This window comes from Kogia breviceps, chromosome 10 (genome assembly GCF_026419965.1).
Source record: "Kogia breviceps isolate mKogBre1 chromosome 10, mKogBre1 haplotype 1, whole genome shotgun sequence".
Classification (NCBI taxonomy): domain Eukaryota; kingdom Metazoa; phylum Chordata; class Mammalia; order Artiodactyla; family Physeteridae; genus Kogia; species Kogia breviceps.
Window position 1 is genome coordinate 46,317,945 of NC_081319.1, and position 17,620 is coordinate 46,335,564.

The 17,620-nt window shown below is 60.8% G+C and overlaps 1 protein-coding gene across 3 annotated transcripts; it reads left to right on the plus strand.

Annotated features, from left to right (window-relative positions):
• The first annotated feature begins 4,348 nt into the window (after positions 1-4,348).
• ZBTB47 (zinc finger and BTB domain containing 47) lies at positions 4,349-16,633 on the plus strand. Of its 3 annotated transcripts, none has more exons than XM_067005622.1 (6): positions 4,349-4,533; positions 8,897-10,435; positions 12,064-12,211; positions 13,548-13,663; positions 14,318-14,462; positions 14,724-16,633. In XM_067005622.1, exons 2-6 carry the CDS (start codon positions 8,978-8,980, stop codon positions 15,059-15,061), a joined length of 2,205 nt encoding a protein of 734 aa, XP_066861723.1. In that variant the 5' UTR covers positions 4,349-4,533; positions 8,897-8,977; the 3' UTR covers positions 15,062-16,633. The 3 variants fall into 3 exon arrangements, with proteins under 3 accessions (XP_066861723.1, XP_058933518.1, XP_058933520.1); XM_059077535.2 differs by lacking the exon at positions 4,349-4,533 and adding an exon at positions 5,264-5,363; XM_059077537.2 differs by lacking the exon at positions 4,349-4,533 and adding an exon at positions 8,179-8,278.
• The last annotated feature ends 987 nt before the right edge of the window (positions 16,634-17,620 follow it).

Below are 17,620 nucleotides of genomic sequence, written 5' to 3' on the forward strand. Positions count from 1 at the left end.
AGTTTGAGTCTGTGCATGTTTCATCCTTCTTTATTCATCCAGACTTCAAATAGTCTTTCTGAAATGGAAAAGGAGACATTGAGTCTCCTTGCTGACCTAGCCAGTGAAGAGACCTCATCTCATCTGTCTGTGGCTTGTTTTTGTCATCTGGCCGAGTATTAGCAGTAGGGCACGAGGTGGAGCTAGAGAGAACTTCAGGCAGAAATGTTCACCTACGCAGAGAACCATTGATGGTGCTTGGTCTTCCTTCCCCTGCCAACTCCACGTTTCTTCCAGGCTCTGTTGTCATCCAGCTGAGGTGACCTGCATATAACAGATGCCTTTGCTGAGGAGGGAATACGTCCCCCCCAATCTGTGAGATGCTGCCTAGGGACAGCGTGTTTACCTGCTATGCCACCTGCAGCCTCCACCTTCCCTCCCTAACAGTGGTTCACCAGGCAGGCACATAGCACTCTCTCCTGGAGAAAACATTCATGGTGATATTTTTAGCATCCACATGAGAATTTGCAGGACAAGTACAATTAACTTTATTCTCCTCAGAACTCAAAGGGATTTGTACTTTCTTAGTGAATACAACATAACCTCACACAGTAAGATTGGCAGAGGTTCAGTTTTCAAAGTTAACAGTAAACCCCCAAGTCAGGCAGTTCCTGAAAACAGGCAAATCTGGATGTGTTGCCTTAAAATTTAAATAAAATTGTAGAGTCTGTTTGCTCTAGGGAAATCCCCAAGTGAGGTTCCTTTAGGGTTTTATTTTTTAGAGAACACAAGGATCTTTCATCAAATTCTGATAGTGATCATCTTGATCAGCTGGGCAGTATTGGGAGGAAATGTGTCAAAGACTGGTTTTTTCTATTCTGAATTAGCTGGCAAGAGAATTCAAGGGAAATGCCCCTCTCACAAGTGACCATGAGCACTGGCTAGGCATCACTGTCAGGAAGCAAAAGGAGGCTCCACCGGTGCAGAGTGAGTGACACAAACTGTGTGGCCAGGTGAGGGGCTGGAAGCCACGGTTCACATGGGAAGAGCCTGGGCTCAGACGGCTGGTCTTTGGGAGAGGGAATCCACTCTGCCACTGCCCAGAGCGAGAGGTGAGTCCCATGAGGCACTGGTGATAGAATGAACTGGGCAGAGTGCCAAGAGGACTTCCTGGGAGAAGTTCTTTGATGCTGTAAAGGTCAGGGAGAAGAGCTGGCACCCTGGAAGAAGACTGCACCTCTTGCAGACAGACCCTAGGCAACTCCAGTCAGCGCCTGATGAGCGTGAGGCAAGGAAAGCCCACCTGGGCAACACACACAAAGGACCAAGAGGCTCTCATGGACGGTTTTCTTTAAAGATTTCAGTAGAAGGTAGAGGCAGTGCTCCATCGTCCCTGCCTGTCTGCTCCCCGTGAATAAGAAGACCTGAAGTGGGGCTACACGAAGCTTGGGCCAAGCACTTCTGCCTCTTGGAGACCCCAGACCCACTGTTCACCACCTACAGCTATCGAGCTCCAGCTCCAGAGACTGAGCCGACCTTCGTGGTCTGCAGGACCCAGACTAGCCTGGGGAGGGTTGCGTCTCTTCCGCCAGCCTAGAGTCCTGAGGACATCGGGGTAGAAAATGTGACCCAAGCTCTCAGGACAGACACCTGCGTTCTGCATCTGGAGGCCTGACTCTCCTCTGCAACATGAGGCTAATGGTCCTTAGACTGCCAGTCTCAGCTCATAAACCCCGAAAGAGGGTGCGACCAGACATGGGAACCAGGGTGCTCGTCCCTTCCTGGAGCGGTCTGGAGATGAATCAGTCTCCCAGAGAGCCCATAGGATAGGGCTCTGGGCTGGAACTTCCCAGTCTCAGGTCACCCAGGGTCTCCTGCAACTAAAACCTCTACCACCAGGCCAGATTCCCAGAGAAAGACCAAGAAGGATCCCACTGGCCCAATCTGATTTTATTTTGAAGAAATAAAAGACCTCTATGAGCAACTATTCTATGGTACAGTCCTTAAGGGTTTGGGGCCTGAGTCAGACTGCCTGGGTTCAAGTTCCACTCTGACACTTCTAGGTGGATAGCTAGGTAAATTGCTTGACCTTTTTAATACAACTCCTCGTACTAAGTAAGGACTCCTCTATCTTAGGAGTGGTGAGTATTAAATGCTTGGAACTAAACACACATTGTTCAGGGACACTAGCCCCTGGGCTTGCCTCCAAGAGCAGAGTGCTTGTCCTACAAGTTTCACAGGGAGGGCCGGGCTCAATCACTAGTGAGAGGCCCAGGGCCCCTTGAACCAGCAGGGTGGGAGAGGATCCTGGTAGATGCTAGGGAGGCCCTGAATGCCTAGGCCATGACGTTTACACTCTGGGAGGCAACTGGGCAACCTGCTGGTTTGAATTAGGCCCCCACCCCCCTACAGCTGTAGCCTATTAGTGCTGAGCTCAGGACAGGAGCAATCCGCCCCGCTCCAAACCCCACACCCAGAGATCCGTGCTCCCTGAGACCCAGCAGAGCCCTGGGTCAGCACCTAGTAGGAAGGTGGAACTTCCCTGCCACCCCACCAACCCCATGCTGTGGTGTCCCTTTCTGTTTTCTGGCCCTGCCCACTTTGCGCTCCCTCCCCCGTCACAGTTACCCAGCTCCATGCCCCACCTAGGGAGGCTGAGCCCTGCTCTGTGCACACGCACACATGTGCTGCCCCCCAGCATGGTTTGAATCTCTTCCTCCTCTCCGACATGGGAGAGAAGTTTGGTCTAGAAGCTTAGGGAAGTTGTGAGAAAACCCATGAGCTGGCCTCTAGAGGCAGGGGTGTGGCTCTGCTGACCTTGCCAGCACCCAGTCCCAAGTGTCTGAGGATCATCCAGCCCTGCCCTTGTCTCCACAGACTCCTGGCTTGCCCCTGTGGCATGCAATTCTGGCCTGGGATCCCCCTCCCCGATAACTGGTCCCACCCTACACCCTCCAGAAAGCCTGCCTTGACCAACCCTGAGGGGAAGATCCTGTGGCATGACTCTTTCAAAGGCCAAGAGAACAATTCTGCCTATCTCCATCCGGCCACTCCCACCAGACGAGAATCTGGATTCTGCTATATCAAATCACCTCTAGTTCCCTGCAGATGTTTAACTATATCCTCCCTTCCGTCCTGTGCAGGTGCTATTCTCTCTGCCTGGAGTACCCTTCCTCTCCTTTTGCCCTAGTGTTACTCAACTTTCAGTCTTTGGTCATGCTGGCCACACCCCCTGCCAAACCTTGGCTGGGAAGTGGGCCCAGGAGTGTCCTGTGCAGCCCTCTCTGCCAGGCTCCTCCCACCCTGCGGGGGAGACTGCTCCAGCCTCCCTTTTCTTGGCTTCTGACTCTGGTGTCTTGCTGTGTGATCTGTCTTGCTGTACCTTCACTGTCCTTATCCCACCAGTGGGTACACAGTTCCTGTCTTACCACCTCCCAGGCCCGTGCAAGGATCCACTGAGTCAGAAGAGGAAGTGGGTTGGGATGGAGGAAAAAGTGGAAGGCAGCCCTGAGGCGATGGGCTGGTCAGGCATGCAGGCTGCCCTGGCCCGGCCCCAGCTTGAGGTCTTTGGGAGCTGAGCCAGCTGTCTCTGCACCCACCACGGCCACAGAAGTGCGGGATGTCTGCAGTGGCCTTCGCTGGGGCCATGTCCCCATCTGTGCCCCTTCCTCTCTTCCCATCTCTTTTTCCACCAGGGTCTCTCCTCACCCTCCATCTGGCTATGTGTTTTCCTCCTCTTTCTCTTGGCGCTCTTCGGTCACCCCCAACTTGGCCCATGAGATGTTTTCTCCCTGGCCCTGGGATGGCCCTGTCGTAAGAGCCTACCCATCCTGGCCTCAGGGGAGGCCCTTGCAGTTTCACGGGACAGACATCAGACTACAGGATGGCGCCTGCCGGGGATCTTGGCCTCTGCTCCATTTCCTTCCCTGGCACCCAGAACCAAGTCACTCTGAACAGGCCCCAGAGTCCCTGCCCACTCATGAGTAAGGTGGCATACTCAGGGGACACTGCTACAGCCAGGCATGGGTGGGTGTGTAAGCACAAGTGCACATGTGAGCGGAGGAGTAGGGGGATACTCTGTGGTACTGCAGGATGGGGGCAATGTGAGAATGACCAAAGATGGGGCAGCCATCAGCTTGGAGTTGGGGGCACAGAAAGGCATCTGAATGATGACATGGGCCATACGAGAGGCCCCCTCACCACAATGGTGGCCCAGCCACCACCTAGACCCTGCCAGGCCCAGCACCCTGTGGTCCCCACCCTGCTGCCTGCTCAGCCTGGCAGTGTTCCTTTGCAGCCTCCTGCCAGCACAGCCAGCCCCCAGCCCCCACTGGTGTCCATGCCAGAGCAGCATTCCGCAGGCCTGGCTGCATCTCCCCAGCAGAGACAGAGCAGGGCAGCCTCTCAGCAGCCATCAGGACACACGGCTGGGGGACACAGTGGGACCTGGGCCTCTGGGCCTGTCACATTAAAGGATTTCATCAATGCAGCTGCGGTACGGGTTCTCACATCTCCTGCCCTGGGCGGCCCTGGGCAGCCCGAAGCAGCCACCAGGTAGGGGTCGACCAGACCAAGTCTTGGAGGCACAGAACAAAACAAACCCTGAGCTGTCCTGGGGTGGGGCAGGGGGGCGGCCAGGCTAGTTGTCGATCCTAGACTCACCCTAAGGTCTGAGCAGCCCAGGCCAGAGGGTGGGGATGGTGACGCGGCTAGGATACGGGGGCTCGGTCCCTCAGTGTGAGGTCGCTCAGGGGAGCAGGTGTAAGCCTTTTCTGCAGCTGATTGCGGGGGGCTGGGGCTGGGGGGGCCGGGGGGGCGAGGAGAGGGTGGGAGAGCCCAGCTTCCCGATTTCAGGGCCGCCTCCTACTCCGACCCCGCCTCTGTGGCGCAGCTGGAGGACACCGAGGTTAGACTCCGGGACGAACTTCCCGGAGGAAAGGGGGCTCGGTGCGGGAGATTGAGGCCGGGGTCCGTCCGCTAGGATAGGAGCGGCGGGTCCTGGCCAGGGGCCCCGGCGGCCCGAGGAGGGGCGGGCTGCACCGGGACGGCGCGCACCACGCGTGTCCGCGGCCCCCGCCGGCGCGCAGGGCGGCCTGGCCCTTTAAGCGTCCAGACGGCGGCCCCAGCTGACGCGCGGGCTCCAATCGGCGCCCCGCGCCCCCCGCCCGCCGCGCCCGAGGCTCTGGGGCCGCAGCTGCTCGGCGGCTGGACTCGCCGCGGCCCTGCGCCTCCGCCCGCCCGGCCGCGCCCCCGGGGGCCATGGTCGCGGGGCCCTGCGCGGGGGCGGCCCCCAGCGCGGCGCTTCATGGAGCGGCCCCGGCCCGGCCGCCGGGGGCAGCGCGATCCCGCGGGGCCCTGTGAGCCCCCAGCGCCACGGCACCATGGTACGCAAGGCCCTGCCTGTCCCCCCGCTTATCCGCCCACCTGCACGCTCTGCCCTCTGGAGCGCACGGCCGGCCGGCTCGGGGTGGAGGGATGTGAGGGATCTTACCCCTCTCCGGTCTCCCCGACCCCTTCTCTGGGTCCTTGAGGGCTGGGAATGCGGCGCTCTGATGCGGCCGCCGGCGGGGAAGGGGTTAAATTCCTGGGGTTGGGGCCCGGGCGCGAGAGGCTGAGGTCCTGCTAGGCACTGGCGGAGGGGGGCGCTTCTCTGAGCCCGGACGGCACCGCCCTCGGACTGGGTGATGGGGGGAGGGAGGAGGTCGCATTCCCGCCTGGGCCTTGGGCCACGTGGGCGCTGGAGACGCCCTGCCGGGGGATTCGGGGGCTCCTGGGCCGAGCGGAATGTGGGGGACGCCTGCAGCTCCGGTCCAAACTCCTGTGTGACCTTGGGCCGGTCTCCCGCCCTCTCTGGGCCTGTGTCTCAGGAAGGACGGATGGCCTGAGTTGAGAGGAGGCTGGCATAGACACCTCCTCCCTAAAAGGAGGAGGCTGGAAGTCATGAGCCTGTGCCCCCTTGCTCAGTCTGGGCCCACCCAGTGCTGCCCAGCGATGGAAGGATTGACATGGGAGTAGGGTGTGCAGATGGATGCCCAGGTTTCATCCTAGGGCCTCCAGGGAGACGCCAGGGCAGGGTAGGAAGCTGGTGGTTTTGTGACAGTGAGGCAGGGTACCCCTTAGGAGTAGAAGGCTCTGACCACGGTGAGGCAGCCTGGGCAGGTGTCCCTGGCACCTGGCCTTCCCCCAGCCTGGCTTGGGGGGAGGGTTGAGGGCATGAAACGCCCTGGCAACGGAAGTGCCTGACCACTCCCCTGGTCTTGTATCTTAGCTGGGCTGGTCTGGATTTGGAGGTGGGGTGGGTGGCTGCAGCTGGCACAGCCAGATAGGGAGGGGCATCTACAGCTTCAGGGAACTAGCACATCTGGCCAGAGAGGCAGACACAGCTGGTGGCCCTGTGTGGGAGGTACCAGGCTAGGGGGTAGCCGCACACTGCTGAGAGGCTGCCAGTTATGGACTTAGGCGGCATCTATGTGCCCGGTCAAGGAAGTCCAGTCAGGCTGCCTGGTTGTAAGGTTCTTGGGCCCCTCAAGGGCCAAAGATGGTGCTGGCTTGGCTGGGAGTATTGCCTTGGAAATGGAGTCTTTGGGGCAGCACTACCGCTTAGACTAACCCTTCTTCCCCTGCTGAGGCCAGAGCGATCCTCACTGGATCCTGGGACCAGATCTGCACAAGGGAAGTGTCGGGCATTGCCCTTGCCCCATGGCAGGCAGGCACTGGAGGGCATTCTGTGAAGGGGGAGCAGTGGACCAGGACCCTGTGCCCTAGTGTGGGTACCCCACAAGAGGTCCGACATGGCCAAGTCCTTATCCAAGCCACTTCCCCACCACTGCCTGGCCCCTGGAGGCCCTGAGGAACCCCTGTTACAGCCAAGGTGCACCCTGACCCCTCACTGACTCGCAGGTGGCAGCAGCTCTGGGAAGCAGGGTGCAGGTCGCCGGAGATGGTGATGGGGTCTGGGGAAGCACAGCTGGTCCCCTGGGTGGGAGGGTCCCCAGATGCCTCATCCTGCTTTTTAAGTCATTAAAGGCCAAGAAATACTTCCACGTGGAATAGTGTCTAGTCCAGCACAGATTGGGTGGCCTTAGCAGAGCTAAGAGTCTAGAGGCTCTGCTCCTGCTTGCTGTGGGACCCTCTCATTCCGAGCCTCAGTTTCCCCATCTATGTAATAGGAGTTGGTCCCAGAAGATGAATCAGAATGAGTCAGTGGATGGGGATGGGAGGGGGTTGGCACCTTATCCCCATTAGATTGGTTAGGCCTGGACAGGCCAGCAGCCCAGAGACAGAGGAGCAGATGGGTGGCTTCTTGGCTGGGGGGAAGGAGGTGTCGGGGGAGAACTCAAGAGAGATGGTGGTGAGAGAGAGAGAGAGAGAGGGAGGGCATGGGTGCTGTCCTGGGCTGCTGGATGTGAAGGGTGAAACCCAGGGCAGATCTGTCAGCAGGTTGCCCCTGGAGGCTCCCTGAGGCTCATCCCAAGGCCCAGGGCAGATCCTCTCATTCAGGTGACTGGAAGGACTGGCATGAAGGGGAGGCGTGGGCTGTGGATGCACAGGACTGGGGTTTCATCCCAAGGCTTCCAGAGAGGTGCACGGCATCAGGGAGCTGGTGTCTTTGCAGTGCAGCAAGGTACCCTCAAATGTAGGAGGCTCTGACTTAGCTGGACAGGGCCTGAGGAGGGCCAGAACCTGGAACCTGCGGGGCTGGTCCAGCCAGGCAGGTAGTCGACAGATGTTAATTGAACATCTGCTGTGCGCTGGACCCATGCGAGGGACTGGGCAGCCTGCCTGTCTGTGCTGCCCACCTTTTGGGGAAGCCGCTGTGGTGCGACCAGGAATAATTACTTGGGGCAATTCACAGGTACTGGATGTGGCCCAAGGGTCTAGGAATCTGACCCATCGGATCCAAGGGCCTCCCTCAGGCTCCAGAAGCCCCCAGTGGTGTGACCTCCAAGATGAGGCCATGTCAGAACCTCTGGGCCTGGACCACAGCTGACCTGGGGTCTGGGGGCCTAGAGGGAGAAGGGTTTGGGACAAGCCTTAGGGGCCTCCTGCCTCCAGCATGGTGGACAGGTAACACAGCTGTGTCCTTTGCCTCCACAGAACCTTTCTGTGGCAGGGAGCTGCTGCCGCCAGGCCTGAGGCCACAGGCAGCAGCCTGGCCCAAGGTCTGGCTGAGGAATGAGGGGATGGCTGGACCTCACCAGCCTCCTCCAACAGGGCAGCAGGACCATGGGCCTGGATTTCTTCACAAAAGCTTCTGCCTCTGCAAGACCTCAGGCCTAGACCTTGAGGGCCGCTGTGGGTGAGCTGAGGGGTTCCCTCAGGTGCTGCCCCAGGGGTGCCGTGGCCAGAGGAAGAGCAGTGAGCCAGTGAGCCTGACCTGTTCTTGAGCTGTCTGGGCTTAGGCAGGCTTGGCTTTATTTGTAATGTGAGTGAGTGTGGAAGAGAGAATCCATGGGGCCCAGAAATGCTGAAGGGATGCCTCTGGGGATGCTTTTGGGGAGACCACCCAGTCCTGGTTTGCTGGGGTCAGCCCTGGTTTTAGCATCAAAAGTCCCACATTCCAGGAAACCCCTAGGTTCCTGGCCCACCTGGACGGTTGGTCACCCTTGAACATTTTCCTTCTCCTTTCTTCCTCTTCCCCTCCCCTTCCCGGGACGACTTCTCCCATTTCACAGTGGAAGAGCTGGAGACCAGGAAAAGTTAACCACTGACCCAGGGGCTGACTCGCGGCCTCAGAAGGTCACGACCAGAGTTTGTGAGCTCTGAGGAACCGCAAACTCGGGCTTGAATCCTGGTTCCCCCTCGTCCTTGCTTGGGCTTCGGCTCGGCGCCTTCCCTGTAACATGGAACCAGGAGTGATGGGTGGGTGGCCACCTCCCAGATGGCCTTGACCTGACCTGTGCCCCCTGCCCCACAGTTGCTGGTTGAGAAGACGACGGACTCACCGGCGGCCGAGTTCTCACTGGTGGAGGACGTGGCGCTGCACTTCGCCTGCTTGATGGGCCGCCTGAACGAGCAGCGCCTCTTCCAGCCTGACCTGTGTGACGTGGACCTGGTGCTGGTGCCCCAGCGCAGCGTCTTCCCGGCCCACAAGGGCGTGCTGGCCGCCTACAGCCAGTTCTTCCACTCACTCTTCACCCAGAACAAGCAGCTGCAGCGGGTGGAGCTGTCCCTGGAGGCGCTGGCGCCCGGAGGCCTGCAGCAGATCCTCAACTTCATCTACACGTCCAAGCTGCTGGTCAACGCAGCCAACGTCCACGAGGTGCTCAGCGCCGCCTCGCTGCTGCAGATGGCCGACATCGCCGCGTCCTGCCAGGAGCTGCTGGACGCCCGCTCCCTTGGGCCCCCCGGCCCCGGCGCCGTGGCCCTTGCCCAGCCTGCCGCCAGCTGCACCCCGGCCGCACCGCCCTACTACTGTGACATCAAGCAGGAGGCCGACGCCCCGGGCCTGCCCAAGATCTACGCCCGTGAGGGCCCTGACCCCTACTCCGTGCGCGTTGAGGACGGGGCTGGGGCCACAGGTGGCACGGTGCCTGCCACCATCGGGCCGGCTCAGCCCTTCTTCAAGGAGGAGAAGGAGGGTGGCGTCGAGGAAGCCGGCCGGCCCCCGGCAAGCTTGTGCAAGCTGGAGGGTGGGGAGGAGCTGGAGGAGGAGCTTGGGGGTTCTGGCACCTACAGTCACCGGGAGCAGTCCCAGATCATCGTGGAGGTGAACCTCAACAACCAGACGCTACACGTGTCCACAGGGCCCGAGGGGAAGCCAGGAGCTGCCACAGGCCCTGCCACCATGGTGCTGGGTGGGGAGGACGGGCTGCAGAGACACTCGGAGGATGAGGAGGCCGACGAGGAGGAGGAGGAAGAAGAAGAGGAGGAGGAGGAAGAGGAGGGCGGTGGCAGTGGAGGGGAGGAGGAGGAGGAGGAGGAGGAGGAGGAGGGCGGCAGTCAGGGAGGGGAGGACGATGAGGATGAGGAGGAGGGGCACAGCGAGCAGGATCAGGAGAGCTCGGAGGGGGAGGAGGAGGGGGAAGAGGAGGAGGAGGGGGAGGAAGACGGAGAGGCAGGGGGCAGGCAGGGGCCGGGGTGCCGTGGCAGCGGGGCAGACCCCCCTCCCCACAGTCGCATGGCAACGCGGTCCGCCCGGCGCCGGGGCCTCCCTGAGCCTGAGGAGGCTGGGCGGCAGGGTGGGAAGCGACCAAAGCCACCTGCAGGAGTGGCTCCTGCCCCAGCCCGAGGGCCCCAGGCCGCTGACGGTCTGGGGGCCAAGGTGAAGCTGGAGGAGAAGCAGCACCATCCGTGCCAGAAGTGCCCGCGTGTTTTCAACAACCGCTGGTACCTGGAGAAGCACATGAACGTGACCCACAGCCGCATGCAGATCTGTGACCAGTGCGGCAAGCGCTTCCTGCTGGAGAGTGAGCTGCTGCTACACCGGCAGACAGACTGCGAGCGTAACATCCAGGTGGGCCTCGGGGTGGGTTCGCGGGGCCCACAGGGACAGCCATCCAGGCTGGGCCAGGCTGGAACTGGGGCCTGGGCACCCAGTGTCCTGCTGCCCGCATTGCCACACCATCTGCAGAGACCAGGCTTGGTCCCCTGGACAGTGGGACCAGCGCAGGCCCAAGGGTGAGCCCAGGGTGGTGAGAGCTCAAGGGATGACGTCAGGGAGAGCTTCCTGGAGGAGGTGGATAGAGCTGGGCTTCAGCACGTGCAGAGACTGCAGATAGGGGTAGAACAAACAGTACCCTTGGCCGGAGGGGCAGAGGGGAGCCCGGAGTCAGGAGGATGAGAGTTGTCTGAGCACGTGAGGCTGGGGGACAGCCAGCTCTAAGGAGGGATGAGTCAGTGTTTTGGTAAATCTCTGGGCTGCCGCAAGGCCAGCAGGGCTACCATGTATAATTTCTCAGACTGTGCACTGCGCAAAAGCACAGATGAGGGGAGGAGGGGTTTGCCCAGAAGGGGGCGCCATTTCCCACTTCCTGCAAAGGCTGAAAGGAGCAAGGGGCAGCGGAGCAGGAAGAAACCCCTGCATTCAGCTCTTTGGAGGTACCAGCTGGCCTGGGCCTGGGAAAAGGGACTGGGTGAGCAGTTTGGGAAGCGCAGGGGCTGCCGGGGTCAAACAGGGGAGTTGGGCTGGCTGCCAAGCCTTGAGCCAGCCTGAGTCTGGGCCAGCCCGGCCTTTCAGGGTGCAGGCAGCACAGGGCCAGCCAGGCTGGTTTTTGCCTTTTCTGACTGGGAGTGAGGTTGGGAGGTAGTAGGTAGGCGGGTGCTAATTGCCTGAACTAATTGCTAATTGCAGTGCCCTGTGGAGAAAGTGTTATCTGGGGGTTACCTGGATTCCTGCCCCACCCTCGTGCCCAACGCTCCCACTTGCCTGCCTGCTGGGCTGCCCTTTGACTCTCCGTGCCGCACACACCTGAGCTTCCCTCCTGAAGGGGAAAGACGCTTGTACCTCTTCTGTCCTGGGCACCCTGACCCAGTTTCTGCCCAAGCCCTGGCCTGCTGCAGGGATGGGTAGGACAAGGGCCCAGGAGAAGAGGAGGAGGGGAGTGTGGCCCTCAAGGTTCCCGCCACCGTCTATTGCCTGATAGGCCCTTGTACCTCCTACAGTCCCCAGTCCTTTGGAATCTGTCTCCTTGGGGATCTCCATGGTGTCAGGGCATGGGTCCCAGCAGGGGGAGGCAGCAGAGATAATGGCCCAGCTCTGCCAGGACCTGTTATCTGAGGGACTTCTCCATGAACTGAGTAGCCTCCTTACCCACTGTGGTCCTTCAGCCAGTTATGTGTCTCTTCTTTGTAGAAAGATGCCTTGTTGAAATAAGCACAGAGGAGGGACTTCCTGCAAGAGGTGGCCCCTGACCCTAGTGAGTTCAGGATGAGGGACCCACCCTGGGTGGGTGGGTAGGTGGGTAAGTATTTAGGGAGTTACCACCCCCAACTCTCAGAACATCACATCTGGCTGGTCCTTGGACATCAAGGCCTCTCCCTCCAGCACAGTTCAGGTGGGGAAACTGAGGCCCAGAGAGGGGCAGTGACTAGTCCTAGGTCACATGGTCCTGACCCAGAGCCTAAAGTCTTCTCACCCCACAGTGTGTGACGTGTGGCAAAGCTTTTAAGAAGCTCTGGTCCCTCCACGAGCACAATAAGATTGTGCACGGCTACGCAGAAAAGAAGTTCTCCTGTGAGATTTGTGAGAAGAAGTTCTACACCATGGCTCACGTGCGCAAGCACATGGTCGGTAAGTCCAGGCTGGTGAGGGATGGAGCCTGAGGTCCACGTGGGCCAGCTGCTGGGTGTTCTGGGAAGCACTTCACAATCCAAGGGCAATATGAAGGGGTGAGAAGACTCCTCGTAGCTGGGAGGTAAGGGGTGGGGGGCTGGTTGCAGTGGCAGGTGTGTCCTGGACCGGCTCTGGGGCCAGGGCTGCCATGCATAGTTGGGCAGGTTGCACATGGCACAAGGACTCCTGGACAAGATGGCAGGTGGGGACTAGAATCCAGCTAGCACACTGCCAACCAGGCTGTGCATCCTGACATGGGGCTGTGTCCACCAGAGCACCTTTTTCTAAATTACGTGAAGTGCCATATGGGCTGACACAGGCCCAGTCTCAGTTTGAGGACGGCTGTGCCTCTGATAGGGCTTCAGGCTTCTCTGAATGCAACCCTCCCCTAGGGGTCATACCTGGACACGGTAAGGAGGCCCCCCAAGTGTGTTTTGGGCCACTTCGCTGCCTTGGGCATGGCTCTCCCTCCCTTCTAGGTGGGCTTGGCTGGGAGTCTGGTGTCCAGGTGGCCCTCCCTTCTTTGCCGGCTTGGGGCCTGGAGCTCTAGGGAGGGGTAGCCAAGGAGGGGCAGTGTGCCCTGGCCAGGCCTTACCCCCGTTCTCTACCAGACAGTGCTAGAGGCCTCCAGCATGAACTGACTGGGAGCTGGGACCCTGGGGTCTAGGTGTCAGCCAGAAGCATGCTGGGTAACCCAGGATTGGTGGTCCTTCCTGGGCTTGAATTCCCCAGCTCTGAACTCTGAGGGGGGCCCTTCGTGTCTCCAGTTGCTTCCTCCCAGATCTTCCTTGGAGTTTGTTCTGGGAGGAGCACAGGTAACTAACTCCCTCTGGATGGCATGGGACCCAAGGCTGAGGCCTTTACACGTGCCACCCTCTGTAAAACCCAGCCACCCTGGAGGCCCAAGACCACTTTACCCTCTTTTTATAGAAGAGGGTCCTGAGGCTCGCTGAGGCACACATTGGCCATGCAGGGAGCCAGTGGCTGAGCCAGGATGTGAGCCGAGGCCAGTCCCACTTGAAATCCTTCTATCTTTCCCCGAAGCTTTGGGAGTGAGGCCAGAGGCTAAAGAACCAAGAGGGCCTCCATGCCTGTCTGACCAAACAGAGAGACCTAGCCGGGAGGAAAGGGGCCTCGCCTGGGGGACAGAGGCTATGGGGCAGGCCCCAGGGTAGGTGGTGCCCTGGGAGGCGGGATCTGGGCTGGATCTGGGGGGGGTGGTCAGGCAGGGGTCCCCTGGGAGGAGCCAGATGGGTCCCCCCGAGATGTCATGGCCATGGTGCCTGCCCTGTAGCACACACCAAGGACATGCCCTTCACCTGCGAGACCTGTGGGAAGTCCTTCAAACGCAGCATGTCTCTCAAGGTGCACTCACTGCAGCACTCCGGGGAGAAGCCGTTCAGATGCGAGGTGAGCTCCCTTCTCCTCCTGCCCCAGGAGCCATCCTGGACGGGGCAGGGATCAGAGGCAGCAGCTGCTTAAAAACCAGGGGTTGGGGTACTGGAGTATAGGATGCAGAAAGAAAGGGGCCCCTCCTTGATGTCTGCCTCCCACTCCATCCTTACCTGGTTGCCCACCTGCACCTCCCCCCACTCCCCTGCCACCCCACCCACCCTAACCCAACCCCCGAAGGTTCAGGGTGGGAAGTCTGCATGGGCTGGAACCATGGGGCAGGCTTTCTGGAGAGGTGGAGAAAGGAGCATCTTAGGCAGAGAGATCAGAGATGGAGCTGCAGGTGGGGATGAGGGGGCACCTTTGGACCAGGAGGAAGGATGGAGGGCCTTAAGCATGAGGGCTCCCTCCACTCTGTGGCCTCTTCCCACTTCCTGACCCCCATTCCTGCCTGGGCCCTGCATGCCCATGGCCTTTCCACCTGTGCCCGTGCACTGCCCCACCCCAGGAGCACCTTGGCTGGCCTTTGCATCCACACCTCCTTGCCCAGGAGCCCCTCCCCATGTGAGTCCTTCCCACAGCCCTGTGGTCTCTGGCCGGCACTTCCCTCCCTGAAGGCTGTTCCCCGGTCTGTGCCGGGTCTCACCCCCTCACCCTCCACCCCACCCTCAGAACTGCAACGAGCGTTTCCAGTACAAGTACCAGCTGCGGTCACACATGAGCATCCACATCGGCCACAAGCAGTTCATGTGCCAGTGGTGTGGCAAGGACTTCAACATGAAGCAGTACTTTGATGAGCACATGAAGACCCACACAGGTACGGCTGCCCCACGGGGAGGGACTCGACACCGGGACGGGCCCCCTTCTCCGCTAGGAGGCTCAGCGCCGGCTTCCCTGCCTCCTAAGTTCGGGCGAGGCTGGTACAGGCTGGCCCAAGGTGGCAAGGATCCGAGAGTGCCAGGGCCGGGCCGGGATGGTTCCGTGGACGCCCGGAGGCTGGCCCAGGGCCGGGGGAGGGTGGGGGGCGCGTAGCGGCCCGCCAGCAACTCCCCACGGCCCATCACCACCCACCCCGCAGGGGAGAAGCCGTACATCTGCGAGATCTGCGGCAAGAGCTTCACCAGCCGGCCCAACATGAAGCGGCACCGGCGCACGCACACAGGCGAGAAGCCCTACCCCTGCGACGTGTGCGGCCAGCGCTTCCGCTTCTCCAACATGCTCAAGGCGCACAAGGAGAAGTGCTTCCGCGTCAGCCACCCCCTGGCCGGCGACAGCGCCCCCGCAGCCCCGGGCCTGCCCCCCGCCCCGCCCCAGGCCCTCCCCCTGCTGCCCGGGCTGCCCCAGACCCTGCCTCCCCCGCCGCCGCTCTTCCCCACCGCTGCCAGCCCTGGCGGGAGGCTGAACACCAACAACTAACTGCCTGCCTGCTGCACGGCGCCCAGGACCCTCCACTCGTCCTCGTGGGGCGGGGCGGGGGGGAGCAACACCTCCAGAGTTGGCTGGACACGCTCTGCCCGGGACCCCTGACCCTGGGGGCTGTGCAGGCTGGCAGCCCCCAGAGCTGGCGGAGGACACCTCACTCCCAAGTGCCCCCTTTCAGCGGCTCCTTGAAGCCTTTACTTTTTGTCTGTTTGTTTGTTTTTTGGAAGTGAAGGAAAAGAGAGGAAACTCTTGACGGCGTCCCCCTCCAGGTGAGGGGGGCGCTGGAGGCAGCAGGTACGGGTGGGGAGGGACCTGGGGAGCAGGTGTGACCGGTCGCTCTGCTGAGGCCTCAGCCAGAGGGGGGTGGCCAGGCCCAGCCCAGGTCACCTTCAGCTGCTCATCCCCGCCCCTCCTGGGCCCCCTCACTCGCCCCTCATCCCGGAGGGTTTGGGGAAAAGTTGGGGCGCCGTCCCCCTTTGGAGGACTTGTGGGCCCACTGTGAGGGCTGAGGATGCTGAGGCAGGGACTTGGGCCCAGACGCCGGGGGCTGTATGGGGTGGGTATGCGTGGCGAGGTGTGACGACTGCAGCTGTGCACCGTGGGGAGGGAGGGGGGCGGGCGGGGGCTGGACCCCAGGCATTTGCTTTCCCCACGGCATCCCCGACCTGCCCCCGCCTGCACCGAGGGCCCTAGGTCCTGGGGAAGATGTCCCCAGGGGCTGCCAGGCCTCAGGGTGTGGTGGGCCGGGCCCTGGATGGGCAGACGGGCTGGCTCCCACAGCACCAGCCCCCAGGCACTGCAGCCCAGGAGCCCCTGCACATGAGTGGACCCCAGGGACCAGGACCCTAAGGAGCAGGCTCGGGCAGATGTTCTGAGGTTTCAAGGTGCTATCAGTGGGGCAGGGGGCAGGGCAGCTGTTCACGGAGCAGCCCGTCCCTCACCAGCTGCCTCAGCCGAATCTCCCACTCTAGAGACATCTGTGTCTGTGTCTGTCTTTGCTCCTGGAAGGCAGCACAGGCCTCAGCCACTCCCTGGGCCTGGCCACAGCCTGCCCCTGGCTGGTGTCCAGCGGCCTCGTCCCTCTTGCGCCTCTGTGCTCATGGGTGGAGCGAGGAGCCTGCATGATCAGGCCCTGGGGGTCGGGGTTGGGGGTACCGGGAAGAGCCCCACCCAGCCTGTGCCCAACGCTTGCCCTCAGGAGGCCAGCACTAATAGGACATCCTTTTTTGTTGTCATTTAACGTCTCTATTCCTGCCTTTGAAATGGGGAGGAAGGTTCCATAAGCTACCTGTTTCCTAGTTAAGCTCTTTCCTATTGTGTTTATACAGTTTTGTCTGTTATACTCTTTGCACCTTAAACCCCTCGACTGCCCCCGCATCACCACCTTCCCAGCATGGCTGGAGTGGGAAGAGGCCTGAGCCCAGGGGGCGGGTTGGGGGGACTGGCCCCCTCAGCCCAAGGGCTGAGGGGGTCAGGACCCCTCTGACCTCCTTGTAAGGCCCATGGCACTGGGGCAGGGGGCTGGGGACATTTTAATCATCAATAAACGAAGCACTTTATTATGTACAGATGTGGGCAAGCCCAAGGAGCCCGAGTGATTTTAGGATTTAGAATCCAAGCCACATAGCCCAGATGGTTCTCTGGGCTTAGAGGGGGCAGTGCCCTGGCCCGGTTGAGTTTGGGGCTGTAGCAGGAACAGTGCCAGCCAGAGTCTACATCTGCACCCTCAGACGCCCCTGCTGTCCTCTGGGGAGAAAAAGTGGTCCCCTCCCCAAGAGGGGAAAGCTCCCTGTCTGTCTCCAAGTACTGAGGCTCCCCCCACGCCAAGGCTGGGAATTCCAGCCTCTTATGGGGTCAGCGCTGTGCCTCTCAGGCTCCTGCTTTACTGTAGCTCTTTTCCTCTTCTGCACCCCGTGATCTCTGGGCTTCCATGACGTCCTCAGGGTCCTCTCCTCCCTGCTTCCCCCTTCCCTTTGCTATTTCTAACCTCTGGTCCCAGTGCCTGGCAGCTTCAGAGCTGGCCCACATTTTCCTAAGAAAAGTCTGATCTCCCCGAACGGGCTGTAGGCTGGGACTCTGATGAGTTTCCCACCCCCTGTTGCTGACGCTGGGGTCTCCCATAGGGGCTGGTGGCCCTGTCACCTGCTACTCTCCCTGCAGCCTTAGTGAGCCTAGGGGGCCCTGGCCGGGCTGGGCCTCTGGTCCATGAGGCCAGACTTTGACAAGCAGAGGCTGGAGGTGGCCGTGGGGAGCTGGTAGCAAGACCCTGTCCCAGGACTTGGGTCTCCTGTTCTTGTACACTTCCCCTCTCAGGGCACAAGAGGGGTCCAGACAGCAGGCTGGGCACTGGTCAGATGGTCATTGTAGCTGTAGGTGGGCACGACCCAACCCCTCTCCTGGGAGACCCCTACCCCAGCGGGGACAGGAACCCTGTGTCCCTGGTGCTAAATGCTCTCTTCCCCTTGGGCCAGTGTTGGTGGGAGCTCCTTTCTGGCCAGACCACAAGGGTCTGAAGCAATAATGGTACCTCAGCAGTGCCAGTATGGCTAGGGG

What these genes read in the sequence shown, in the direction of transcription:
- ZBTB47 (XM_059077535.2), top strand. An exon ending in CGTGCGCAAGCACATGGTCG is followed by an intron (nt 12,212 to 13,547) that starts GTAAGTCCAGGC and finishes CCTGCCCTGTAG; the next exon opens with CACACACCAAGGACATGCCC. An exon ending in AGAAGCCGTTCAGATGCGAG is followed by an intron (nt 13,664 to 14,317) that starts GTGAGCTCCCTT and finishes CCCCACCCTCAG; the next exon opens with AACTGCAACGAGCGTTTCCA.